This window comes from Neophocaena asiaeorientalis, unplaced genomic scaffold (assembly GCF_003031525.2).
Source record: "Neophocaena asiaeorientalis asiaeorientalis breed wild unplaced genomic scaffold, Neophocaena_asiaeorientalis_V1.1 scaffold226, whole genome shotgun sequence".
NCBI classification, from domain to species: Eukaryota; Metazoa; Chordata; class Mammalia; order Artiodactyla; family Phocoenidae; genus Neophocaena; species Neophocaena asiaeorientalis.
Genome location: NW_020173037.1, coordinates 11,278,073 through 11,292,412, shown reverse-complemented (window position 1 = coordinate 11,292,412; position 14,340 = coordinate 11,278,073). Strand labels below are relative to the sequence as shown.

General features: G+C 37.0%; 1 protein-coding gene across 2 annotated transcripts in view; it reads left to right on the top strand.

Moving 5' to 3' along the window:
• The window catches only part of PDE7A (phosphodiesterase 7A), a 115,652-nt gene that overhangs the window by 373 nt on the left and 100,939 nt on the right, over nucleotides 1-14,340 (top strand). The window contains exon 2 of one of the 2 annotated variants that reach the window (XM_024742574.1): nucleotides 11-92. In XM_024742574.1, the coding sequence (XP_024598342.1) occupies nucleotides 11-92 (82 nt within the window). Of the gene's footprint in view, nucleotides 93-14,340 lie in introns of both variants that reach the window. The other variant, XM_024742575.1, reaches the window with a different exon arrangement.

Genomic DNA, 14,340 nt, shown 5'->3' with positions numbered 1-14,340 from the left:
TCCCCCAGCACGTTCTCAGCCGCCGAGGGGCCATCAGCTTCAGCTCCAGCTCCGCGCTTTTCGGCTGCCCCAATCCCCGGCAGCTATCACAGGTAAGCGCCGCCGCCGCCGCAGCCACTGGGGGCCCACGCCTGGGGGCTTCTCTGTTGTTACCCCCCTCCCATCTGGCTTCACCTCCGCGACCCCTACTCCCCAGTCCTCGCTGTTCACCCCAGATCCACTACTGCCCATTGTTCGGGGATTCCTAGTCTGGCCCCTCGATTCGGGAGCCTTTTCCTTGGCCCTCGGGGCTTCAGCCCCCCGGCCTGCTCAAGCCTGGACCCGGGTGGGCTCTGGGAGCCCTGCAGACCCTTCCCAGGCCCGCCCCCCTCTGTGCTCAGCGGCGTAAGACTCAGGAATGACTTCGTTTTCCTCCCTTTCTCGACGTCTCGGTCTGGAAGTTGGGACTCTCTTCGTCGGCGGTGGCCCTGGGCACACCTGGCCACCCTCACGCCCACACACCTGTGCTGGGTGCGCGCCTCGCCTCCCGCAGCTCCCGCGCGCCCTGCGGTGCTCGGACGGTCCTGCGGTCCTCCGAACAATAGGCCGATTCCCGGTTGCTCTTCTCCCCGACTCCTTCGGTGCTGTGAATGGACCCTAAGTGGTGTCGGTCTCCAGAGTGCTTCCTCGAAGCTTCGGTTTTCGTAAAGTTGATAGCCAGGAACCAGTTTTGTTTTTCATTTGATAAGGAGGTTTTAAGAGAAAAACTACTGTTGGAGCACTCCCAGGAAGACTTTGTTTTGAATGGGCCATTACCGGTTGCCCCTGAGAATTTCGTGTTTTGTTTTTTCTGTGGTGATGCTGTTGGCCCAGCTCTACTTCTGGCTGATTTTGATTGCCGGATTTAAAATAGGGAGGTTAAAAGAATTTTGTTTTGTTTACATTTGAACTGAGTGAGTGCCCTCCATTTCTGCCGCCAGAACGTCACATGTTCACGATCACTTTTTAAATCACGTATATTTATTTTTCCTGTTGATTAACATTAGCTTCTTTTATGGGGGTATATGTTTTTCTCCTATTATATTGTAAATATCTTGAGCCCGGTCTGTATTTCTTTTGGGTTTTACTGGTAATGTGGATAGCACCCGATAGAGATTTACTTACAGTAGGTGTGTCCAGTAAATATTTGCCATTTGCTTCTTTGCCTAAATTGTTTGTAGAGAGAGCAGTAGCCTATATTTGGGTTTCTCTGTGAATTGTTTTTATTTAAAATCAGACTTCTTTTGCAGGACAAGGTGGTATGCTAATGAGGTCAGAGTCAACTTGTAAAGATTACTATAATATTAAGTGACATCTAAAAATAATGCTACATAGTTACTTTTAAAGTTAGGTCTGTGATCTGCCTTTACAGTACTGCTTAAAGCATTTTCAGGTTCCAAATTTAATACTGAAGAGATACTAATGCATTAAAAAGGTTTTTAATGGTAGTAACTTTTTCATTTCTTGTATCAGCAGCACGTGACTAATACCCATTTCCGGTTCAGTCTAAATAATCAAGGCAGTCAGTACTCATTTGTAAAATTATAAAATGTGAATAAAGTTACTTGTGCTCCCCAAGGAGAAAATGAATGAGATGGGAGATTCCAAGGGAGTTAAAACAAGTAAGGCTGATGCCAGGGAGTTTACCTGATGTTTTAATTAATCCACAGAGACCAACTTTAAGCTCCATTCCTTCTTGACTCATTTCCTAGCCTTAGATTTAAATGGGTAATGGAATTTTAAAAATATGATTGGCAGATAAAGCAAATATTGTATAGCCACACCATACTTACTATTAAAGCTTAAAAGAAATTGTTTGTACCCCAAAGTGAAGTGTATAGGAACTTGTGAAAACTTGGACAGAAGTTTTCCTGAACTAACACTTTTTTCAAATTAGCGATGCACAGTATTAAAATGACAGTAAACTTACCATGATGCTGAATGGGTATATTTATCATTATCAAGACTTTGATTATCATTTAATACTAAAACATATGTCATAGTGATTTCTTTAGGGCCAGATGGGAATTTGTAATAGACTGAAAAAGAGGTAGAAAATCTTGGAATCTTATTCAGAGCTGTATAAAGTAAATATTTGGTTAAATCAAAAGCTTTCTTTACCCTTGAATCTTCAGTTTCTAAGTCTTAAGTTAAAGGAATTATAAAAAGTTTGGGTGGTTTTGTAGTTTCATTTAAAAGACTTTAAGAAATCTGTTTTTCTTTTTTTTTTTTCCCTTAGGCACTAGCAGAACAGTTATTTATATTAGAGTACTTGTATTTTAAAATATGTTCTCAATTCCATTTTCATTGTAATATGGGAGCCCAGTTCTTAGTAGGGACTTAGTAATATTGGTTGAATGAGTGAATGGCTAATGAAGTTTTAAGTTTTATCTCTGACTGAGCATCAGTTGAAAATAGGACATCAACGAAAGGACTTTCATCCAGGTAAAGCAGTAACTCTTTTATCCAAAACTTGGCTCTCCAGACTTTAACAGATTCAGGAAGTAAGCAAAGACTCTGAGCGACCAAAGTAGATTTAGAGATCCTCTCAAAGCCAGTGTGTTTTAGGCAAAATTCTGACGAACTTGTTTTCCAAGTAGCAGCAGATTTGAAGGGGGATGGGAGGCTGCTAGAGTCAGGTTCATACTGATAGCAGCAAAAGTTGACAGCTGACGCACCAAAAGCTCGGGGTCAGAAGAAACGCTCTTCAAAGCCAAAAACTTTTAAAAAGGACATAAAGTTTGGCATCTTGAGTGTTATACAACACAGTTATGTTTTTGACATTAGTCAAAATAACATTTAATGGAGTCTGTTTTTAAAAGTTGAAAGATTTGTGCTGTTTAAAAAAAAAAAAAACCTCCATGCCGAACATTTTAAGTGTTGATGTTTAAATGGACAAGCCTGAGTTATCTGGAAGATTCATTTATGTGGAGCACCAAGTCTCCCAAGGATGCCAAGTAAATGAAGCATTAACTTTTTGTTTTAAATCAGGTCATGTACTACTTTCTCAAATAGTTAATACAAATTTTTTAATTATTTGAAAAATAAGGATAATAGAAGATGGTTGATGATTGTTTTCACCATTCTGGGGATATCTGTTGTTGATAGTTGAGTATAAAAACATTTATCTTGCAAAATACGTTTCTTATTTGGAAAAAAATATTGTGAGAGCAGAAATTATCTTGTTCACCACTGTGGCCACAGTGCTTTGCATAGGTAGGTGCTTATTAAGCATGGAAGTTGAGCCAGTGTATTGATAGCATGCCAAAACACCGCACCTGGGATTATTTCAGTCAGATTTTCTATACACTGGAAACAGATCTTATTTGGGTTAGAAATCTGAGGTTTAATTTTTAAAATTTAACATAAATCTATGATATGTATTATTATTGAACAAAATTTGGGGATCTAACATGTAAACATATGCTTTTAATACCATAATAATCTAAATTTGATTTCTAATTTAGCATCTGTATCTTTTTTTTAAAATAGATTTGATTTTTTAGAGCAGTTTTAGATTCATAACACTGTTGAGTGGAACACGCAGAGATTTCCCTCACCTGGAACATGCGTAGCGTCCCCATCATCAGTATCTCCAACATGAGCAGTACATGAACCTCCCTAACACATCAGTATCACCCAGAGTCCATAGTTTACCACAGGGTTCATTCTTGGTGTCTTTTTTTTTTTAATCCAGAAACTATTCCACAGATATTTACTGAACACCTCTGTGAACGAGGCTCCTTGTGTTAGGTGCTGAGAAAATGTAAAGAATTAGTAGTTTAAAAAAAAAAAATCACTTGTGAGCCTGCCAACCTAACCAAGTTTTTCTTTGAAGCATTGCCTTCCTTATTCATAAACATTTTTCACCTGTATTCACAGTCCACATCTCTGGTGTCTTTGGTAACGTTCTAAGAATATAACAAATTATCAAGGTCCTGTATGTGCCAGCACGGTTCAGAGCCCCTTGGATAAAAGTTGGTTGGTTTCTCCTTGAAAAAGCTTTTACAGGATTGTGGTGGGGAAAATGGTATGCTTACATATGACATAATTTTTGTACTGGGGTTATCAAGCTCTAATGAGACTACAAGAAGGTATACCTACATTTCCTGGGTAAATCAGGGAAAGCCTCACGTGGTAGTTGAGCCTTAGGCTAAGGCCTGAAGGTTAAGAAGATGTTTCTCAGTAAATGGGTGCATGTAGGGGAGGAGGAGAGAGGAGGCACAGGTAGCTATGTAGATCAAAAAGCACCATCAAAAGAAGTTTTTGTGATGATGGAAATGTTCTCTGCAGCACCTAAGATAATAGTCACTAGCCATATAGCTAGGTGAGCCCTTGAAATATGACTAGTTTTGACTGAGGGATTGAATTTTAAATACAGTTTTGTTTAAATAGCTCCATATGGCTAGTGGTGACTGTATTGGCAGAGCAGGTGTGTAGTGTGCTTAATGATGGTTAGTAGTGATGTCATGTTGATCTGTCCGTAGCACCGTTCTCCGGATGCGGAACATGAGAGCTACTTTCAGGTTGTTGCTGTTGGCTGCAAAACTTCATTTAATACCTTCATGCAAATTTGATAAAGTCCTTAGAGTGGAAGCACTAGATTGGGTCGAGAGGTAGGAACACTTTCTGGCTTTCTAGAATTCTCTCTTCTTTTACAGTGCAAAGATGAATGAGCATATCTCTTTCATCTCCAATCACATAGTATTAAATTGTAATACTTATATGTTAAATAACCATTTTATAAACATTTATATAAACGTTTTACTGCTTCAGTAGATGTGCTGTGGTACACCGAGTTTGTTTTCACTTGCAGTAAGCAAGGGTGTACAGTTTCTCGACTGTTTTTTGTACATTTGCATTACCTCTTTTGTGACATTTCATTTGCATATCCTGTGCTTATTTATGGAGGCTCTTATATATCTAATATCAGTTTGTAAATTGCATCATTTCAAATATTGTTAGCATAGTTGCTGCCTTTTCACAAGCCTGTATTCAGAAGCCAGTACAGGGCTTGTGTGAACAGTGGTGAACGGGGGAGTGATTCTGTTCCTGACACCTTCCTCCCTGCCCACTCCCAAGACACTCCTTTGGTTGGGACCTTGGTTTCATTTTTCTATTTTCAGAACTACTTCGTATTTTGATTTAAATTCAGTACTACCGTATTTTGGCTTATACTTCAGAACAAATATGTATTTATACTATATTTCAAATAACATGCTCAAACATAATATTAATGTAAATTTATAGTGTATTTGGACTGCAGATTTGATTGTGGAGTAGGGTGTTCAAATTACTGGTTTATAAGTTGTCATCAGGAATACGTGTAGTCTGTGGGATGTGAATTGAGAGGTTTTAGACCTATGTCCAGATTTTGGTGCTTTGTTGCAATGCCTAGAGTTCTGTCAGTTGTACATACTGTCTACTCAAAAAAATTTTTTTAACACAAATGTCCTGCGAGAGGTAAAATATTAAGCTCTTTGCAGGAGTTAGGAAGATTAGGGCGCCCACTTTGGGTGGAAAGAGGGAGAGGGATGTACCGTCCGTTCTTTTCGAGGCAGTTTGATAAGACTTCTGCTAACACTTTAGTGTAAATTTCAACTCTTCCTTTCCCCTTCCCTCCCTTCCTCCCTTCATTCCTTTTTTCCTTTTTCAGAAAGGATTACAGCAGTTTTAAAGAATTGACTTCTTTTCTGGGGATGGATATAGAGACAGGCTTGGAAGAAGGGAGCTGAAGAAAGGGAAACAGGCAGAGTTTAGCTTAACTCAGTTTTTGTCTGGGATCATTAATTGTCATAAAAACACCTAGGAAATTTAGATGATAAAGAACCCTCATTGCCTGCAGATCCTCTTAGTGAATTTAACTTTTTTCTTTTTCTGTACTAAAGACTGTGTGTATCACATTTGTTGTGTGGCTATAAAATCTTTCTAATTTTGTTAGAAGTCTCTTGACTCAATATCTTTAGTGGAAGTTTTCTGGACATTCTTACATTCCCTTTGGCCACTCCAGAAAACTTCAACAATTAATTTTTAATCTTCTAATTTAAAAACTCAATATTTTTTTCTGGCTACAGATTGCTCATATCTTATGATTATTTTGAATTGAGAGAAAATTAAGTGTATATTCTCTTCCATATTTAAATGGCCTGTTCTTGCCTGAAAATAAGGTAGACCGTTAATTTTTACATTGTTGCCAAATATGCCTTTCAAAAGGTTATTCACAAGTAAATGATACTTTTTGCATGGTTGCATTCAGGTGTAAGTGTTCATGCGGTCAGTATGTGAGGAAAGGAATAAAAGCTATATTTGTAGATGAGCCTTCTAAGCTTGTGGGGCTTCATTTTGGCTGCTGGCAGGAAGCCTTCTGAAGGGATCTATGCCACTGATCCTGTGGTTGTCATCAGAGAATCTCTTGCTTATAATTTTGAGTAGGAATTTTGGATTATTGCTCCATGCCTCCACCTGCTGGTAGGGATGGCTCTTCGTTTTCTGAAGATGATGGCTAGAGGGAGGAGAGGGCAAAGGCAGGGCATAATGTGGGGAAGAAAAATTATTAATCAGATAACTAAATTTCGGCAAAACCTACTCTGTTTCTCGAAGTTTTGAGTAGACCAAACTCTAGCTCAGGACCATGTAAAGTACTTGGTAAACAGTGCTTAATAAAGATGCAGTAGTCTTGCTTCAGTATTAATTATAATTATTTGTTTCCATTTATTGAGGACCTCCTACATGCCAGATACTGTAATTGATGTTTTTAATCTTTACAAAAGATTGCTTTATGAGATAATTGGCGGTACTCTCATTTTCACCAAGGAGTGAGTAAACTGAGCTTAGAGACATGAAATCCCAGTTTTACCAAGAAGTAAGTAAACTGAGCTTACAGGCAAGTTAAATCGCTTGTCTGAGGCATCAGGCAAGATCTTGGAGAAGAGCTTGTCGTGTTCCACACCCTTACTTTCAAACTGGTCTCCCTCATTGGTGAAGGTGAGTGGAATATAGTTAGACTTTTAGGTTTACGGATTATAGATTTTGTTCATGGATCTTGACAAAGAAAACAAATTTGATGATTTGAGATGATTATTTGAAATGATAACCTTCGCTCTGGTCTTTTCAAACCATATCTGGAATATTTTGTTCTAGATGCCATGTTCTAGGAGGAGATGATTAAGCTAAATCAGACTCTGAAGATAGTGACCAGGGTGGTGAGGTGATTTGAAAACTGTATTGTTTGACAGGTGACTGAAGAAATTGTAGACATTTAGTCTGGAGAAAAAAGACTCAGGTTTTGGGCCAGCGGGGGTGGGAATGGAGGTGGGGAATGCTTGGTGAGAGATGGTGGAGCATTGCTGTCTTCCAGTATTTGAAGGATTGCCATGTGAATGAGAGGGAGGAGAAGAGGATTAATTTAGATTTTGATTGGTTGTATGTTCTTGATTGCTATACCCTTTTCCTACTTTGTGAGGTCAGTTGCTAATATACAGGAAGAGATCCAAGCTTAAAGTTGTCACTTGTCCAAGGCCACACAACTAGGTACTGGAAATGGATTAAACTCTGGGTCATTCTGACCCTAAAGCCCATGCATTCTCTTCTACTTCCTCTTACTGTGTGGAAAAAGGATGTTACCTCAGAGGGTAGATAAGTACCAATAGGTAGAAACAATAGAAATAGAAAGGGAGATCTTGTGTTTAAGCACACTAGTAATAAAAGAAATGCAGGTTAAAAGAATGATACTGATTTTTGCTTTCAGATTGGCAAATTTTAAAAAAATAAGTGTATAGCTTGAAGATTATACTCACGTAATGCTAGTAGGAGTCTAATTGTTTTACGTTTTCTGAAAAGTAATTTGGCAATTGAATAAAATAATGAATACTTTTGCCTGATAATTTACTTTTGGGTATCTGTCCTGAGCAGATAACTAGAAATGTAGGTAAAGATTAATGATCTTCAAGGATATTCATCGTGTATTTATCACTGAAAAATTGAAAACAAATAATTTATAAATGGTTTACTATAGTATTTCTTATTGTGAGTATATGATATTTATTTTTATATTGTGTGACCACTAAAATGCATTGAAGAATTTAAAGTATGTATAGTGTAAATAGTTTACAAATGGCTAAATAAATTTTAGTATTTTCTACTGTTTATGTATTGTGTACCCACTAAAATACTTGGAAGAATTTGAAGAATATTTAATTGCATGAAGAATTGCTTACAACATTAAGCTAGCAAACAAACAAAAAATCCTCAGGGTATTTACAGATTTATCCCGATTTTGTTTAAAAATAAATCACAAAATATATACATATTCACATACTGTGCATGATTGCAGAAGGAAGAAAAGCCAATATATATCCCAAAATGCTAACAGAAGCCATCTGTGGATGCTGAAATTATAAGTAATTTTTAACTTTTTGTTTAGAATTTTGTGTAATTTTACGTGTTCTTCTTTTAACATGAATCTCCGTTTTAACTACAATAATCCTAGAAAAAGTCAAACAAGTTGTATTTGGGCCCAGATCTCTGACAGAGATGTCCAGAGAGGAAGTACACTGCCTCATGAGATCAAAAATTCCCGAAAGATACTTGGATGAGGTTCTTGTCAAGGGGTTTGACTTTCCTGGTTCTGTCTGACCTCATGATTCTGTAATTCTTGGCGTAACTCAGCTGTATGCATGACAGGTATTTTTGTATAGCTCTGATAATGTTAAAGTAGCTTCACTCTCCATGGGAGATGTTGGGAAGTAAATTTAAGTATAGTTATTGTTTTAAAGGAGAGCTGTTTGATGATAGCACGTGAAGAGATCTTGAACAGTGGCAGTGGTGGAAGGAATAGAGATAGGAAGTCAGGAGTTAGGTCCTCGGAACTGATTTGATTTGAGAGGTTAAAAACAAACAAACAAAAAACTTCACCTTTTAAATTTAGGAGACCAGGTAGATCATGAAGCTAGTAATAAAAATACAAAAGGAAGAAGAGGCAGGTTTTATTTTTTTTTCTTTTCCTCTTTTGTGTATGTGTGTGGAGGATTGGGGGAGGGTGGTGGAGTACATTATAAGTTTACTTTTTAAATATGTTGAGTTCAAGTGTCGGGGAGCCCTCCAGTTGGGATGTCCAGTAGGCAGTATCTTAGGACGAAGGTTAAGACGAGTGACATATTTTGACTTCTACAAGGGTTTTCAAACATTTTTTGCTCACATATCCCTTTGAAAAACTAGGGGAAAAAACCCACAAAAAACTGGATACCTTCTTACATATCTAGAATTTTTCTTCCAAGTGTATTTGTAAATGATGTAGATTTTGGTGTATTATTTAAATCACAGTTTTAAATACATCCAGGGGAATTTTTAAAATTTGATATCCCCATCATCTGTTTTAATAAAATGTGAGCAAGCTCTTAATTTTAACAGAATCTTTACATTCCTTATTTTTCTCTTTGAACTCATTTCTGTTTGACAGTCTCTACATATTCTTATCCTAATGTATTCTTTTATATTTGAAAGCGTTTTATCAATCACAGTGTCATACTTTTCTACAACAAAAGTAAATTCATTCATTAATTTAGTAGATGGAAATAGAAAGTACTTAAGCAGTGTCACCCACTTCTTCTGAGTTCTATGCAAAAACAGTTATAATTTAAAACATTTGAAATTTCCTGTGTCTGTAAGGCTGTGTCAGATTTATTTTGGATTGAGTTACCAATACAATGATAACCAGTAGACAATCAAAACAACATGTGAGTTATTAAATTTAATAAATAGTAAATAGTAAAAATTTCATTGGAAATGCATTTTGTTTATTTTAAATCATTTAGAAATCTATTTTATCCATTTATAAGTATTATTAGAAAAGATGAGGTTCTGCACCGATTCTCTTCCTTTTTTACCTTAAAGTATTGAGAAATCTTGTCCACAAATTTAGTAGATGGTAATAAAAAGTGCTTTATTTTAGCAGTATCACCCATTCTTTTGAGTTGACAGCAAAGTGATCCACAATCAAAAATACTTTTAAGGCTTTCTTGAGTAGCAAATGGATTTGGTTCTCCTTCCATTTTCATGGAAATAGGAGCTGGTGACCATTTGATTTGAAAAAAATTCGATACCCAGTCTGGAGAGCAATTACCTTTTTCAGCATTAATATTTGAAACTCTCCTTTTGGCTCCTCAGCTGTTGTTAGGCCCCAGCTCCACAGTAAGTTTCAGGACTTGTAGAGATTTATGTAGAGCAGAAGAGGAGAGGTGAAAGGGGAGAAGGAGGTAAATGAAAACTGACGTGTCAGTAGAATAGTTCTAGAAAATTGTACATATGGAAGTTGAAGACCTAGAAATCAATTCCCTTGAAACTTTCCATGCCCAGGTGCTCCTCAGGGTATGTATGCATGACCCAGTTTGTAGACCACTGTTTACTGTATTTCACCTTATTACCTTGTTGCTGTATTTTACTGTTCTCCATAGGCATACAGAAATAATACCTTACACATCAGGTGTTTTTTTTTTTTCCTGATTTTGTTTGCTCATAATCCTGGATCTCCATACTTAATCATTTTAGGCCTTCTTTAGGAATGGAATCAGAATATTAATGCTTGAAAGAGACCTTATAAGTAATTTATCTTCAACAGTTTGAAGATTTGGTTGTCGAGACTCAGAAAGGTCAGGATTTCTCCAAGATCACACAATTAGAAAGTGGAAAAATTAAAGCTGTAAACTTAGTTCTTCCAACTTCTAATCTGTTGCTTTTCTCACTATACCCCTACTTCCTTAAAAAAGGATTGATTTATAGGATTTCCATAAGTAGCAGTCTTTCTTTACTGAACATTATTCCTTTGAGTAGCATTTGCTGATAGACCTGTGATTATTTGAACAAGTTAAAGGACAAACACACTCAATTTTTAAAATGTCTGAGTTACTTCTACTTAAAATATAGTCAGATAAAGCAAAACCATTACTGAAAGTGTATTGGGCCTGTTAGGAAGATATTTGTTAAAATGTGATTTATGTATAACTCAGCAGGAATAACCTTTTAAAAAGGAACACATATTTCACCTGTATTTTAAAAATTAACTTAAGAATAAAACTTTTTTTTCCACTTTAGGGAATAAAAGAATTTTAGCAAATAAAAGAATATTCTTGATATAAAAAGAGCTCACTCTCTAAACCATTTATGTGTTTACTGTGTATGAAAGGGTGAGTGGTAGAATTTTTTTTTTACTTCATTTTACTTTTTGCTTGAATTCTTCATAGTGCACGTATATTTTAAGAAAAACAATGAAGTTATTGTGAAAAGCGAACTTTTTTTTAAGAGCAGTTTTGGTTTCACAGTAAAATTAAGAGGAATGTCAGAGATTTTCCATGTATCTCCTGTCCCTACACATGCTTAGCCTCCCCCATGATCAACTTCCCCCCCAACAAAGTGGTACACTTGTTACAATTGATGAACCTAAATTGATATGTCATAATCATGCAAATTCCATACTGTGTATATACATTAGGGTTCACTCTTGGTGTTGTACAGTCTGTGAGCTTGGACAAATGTATAATGAAATGTATCCATCAGTATAGTATCATACAGAGAATTTTCACTACCCTAAAAATCCTCTGTGCTCCACCTAATTATCCCTACCCCTCAGTTCCCAACAACCACTGAACGTTTTTACTCTCTCTCTAGTTTTCCCTTCTCCAGAATGTCACATAATTGGATTCATACAGTCCTCTGCCTTCAGGATGGCATCTTTCACTTTGTAATGTGCATTTAAGGTTCCTCCTTGTTTTTTCATGGCTTGGTAACTCACTCCTTTTTAGCACTGGATACTATTTCATTGTCTGGATGTATCCCAGTTTATTTATCCATTCATCTACTGAAGGACATCTTAATAGGCTTCCAGGTTTTGGCACCGTGAATAATGCTGCTACAAACATCTGCTGGTTTTTTGTGTGGACATAAGTTTTCAACTCCTTTGGGTAAATACCAAAGGAGTGTGATTGTAGGATCATATGGGTAAAAGTATATTTAGTTTTGTAAGAAAACACCAAACTATCTTCAAAGTGGCTGTACCTCTTTGCGTTCCCACCAGCAGTGAATGAGAATTCCTGTTGTTCCACATCATCACCAACATTTAGTATTGTCAGTGGTCTGGATTTTAGCCGTTCTAATAGGTGTGTAGTGATAGCTCATTGTTTTAATTTGCATTTCCCTGATGACATCTTTTCACATGCTTTTTGCTATCTGTATACCTTCTTCAGTGAAGTGTCTCTTAAAGGTCTTTGGCCCATTTTTAATTGAGTTGTTTTCTTATTGTTGAATTTTAAGAGTTCTTTATATATTTTGGATAATAGGCCTTTATTAGATGTCTCCTTTGCAAATATTTTCTCCCAGTGCATGTCTTGTCTTCTCATTCTCTTGACATTGTCTTTTGTAGAGCAGAAGTTTCAGCTTATCAGTTCTGATTTTTTTTTTTTTTTTTTGGTGGACTGTGTCTTTGGTGCTGTGTCTAAAAAATCATCACCATACCCAAGGTCATCTAGATTTTTTCCTGTGTTTTCTTCTAAGAGTTCTATAGTTTTGTATTTTATATTTAGGTCTATGATTTGTTTTGGGTTAATTTTTAAAAATTTATTGGAGTATAGTTGCTTTTCAGTGTTGTGTTAGTTTCACCTGTACAGCAAAGTGAATCAGCTATATGTGTACATATATCTCCTCTTTTTTTGGTTTCCTTCCCATTTAGGTCACTACAGAGCACCAAGTAGAGTTCCCTGAGCTATACAGTAGGTTCTCATTAGTTATCTACGTTTTGGGTTAATTTTTGTGAAGAGTGTAAAGTCTGTATCTAGATTCATTTTTGCATGAGGATGTCCTGTTGTTACAGCACCATTTGTTAAAGAGACTATCTTTGCTCCAGACTATCTTTGTTCTGTTGTCAAAGATCAATTAACTGTACTTCTGTGGCTCTATTTCTGGGCTCTCCATTCTGTTCCATTGATCTATTTGTCTATTCTTTCATCAGTACCACACTCTCTAGATTATTGTAGCTTCATAGTAAGTCTGGAAGTCGGGTAGTGTCAGCCCTCTGACTTTGGTCTTCTTCTTCAATACTGAGTTGGCTATTCTCAGATTTTTGCCTCTCCATATAAACTTTAGGATCAGTTTGTCGATATCCCCCAAGATAACTTGCTGGGGGAATTTCCTGGCAGTCCAGTGGTTAGGACTCTGTGTTCTCACTGCTGAGGGCCTGGGTTTGATTCCTGGTTGGGGAACTAAGATCCCACATGCCTCATGGCGCAGCCCCTCCCCCCCCCAAAAAAAAGATAACTTGCTGGGATTTTTGATTGGGATTCCATTGAATCTGTAGATCATGTTGTGAAGAACTGACATTTTGACAATATTGAGTCTTCCTATCCATGAACGTGGAATGTCTCTCCATTTATTTAGTTGTTTGATTTGGTTCATCCAAGTTTTGTAGTTTTCCTGCTATAGATCTTGTACACATTTATACCTAAATACTGCATTTTGCGGGGTGCTAATGTAAATGGAATTGTGTTTTTAATTTTAAATTGCAGTTGTTCATTGCTGGTATATGGGAAAGCGATTGACTTTGTATATTACCCTTGTACCCAGCAACCTAGCTGTAATAACTCATTAGTTCCAGGAGTTTTTTTGTCTGTTTTTTTCCAATTTTCTACATAAATGATCATGCGATCTGTGAACAGAGAGAGTTTTATGTCTTCCTTTCTAATCAATATACCTTTTATTTCATTTTATTGTCTTATTGCATTAGCAAGGATTTCCAGTATGATGTTGAAAAGGAGTGGTGAGTGGCCTTAGTCCTTGAAGGATTCTTTACTTTTAACAGGGCAATATAATAAGATCTATAGGAAAAATATTAAGACTACTCAGCAGAAGGTTAGCAGAAGACTCACTCAGTTCCAGGAAGAAATACAAAAGTAGGAAAACAGGTTCAGCTTTGCTAGTAATAAAGGAAATGCAAAATAAAATAAATTTTAAAAATTTGGGGGGTGGGGAAACATTTTCTTACTGGCAAAGACTGGCAAAACCCAATCTTAGCAGGGTGTGAGAAAATGGTCTTTTTGTTTGTTTGTTTTAATATATTTATTTATTTATTTTATTTTGGCTGCATTGTGTCTTCCTTGCTGCACACTGGCTTTCTCTAGTTGCGGTGAGCGGGGGCTACTCTTCGTTGTGGTGCCTGGGCTTCTCCTTGCAGTGGCTTTTCTTGTTGCAGAGCGCAGGCTCCAGGCACGTGGGCTTCAGTAGTTGTGGAACGTGGGCTCAGTAGTTGTGGCTCATGGGCTGTAGAGCGCAGGCTCAGTA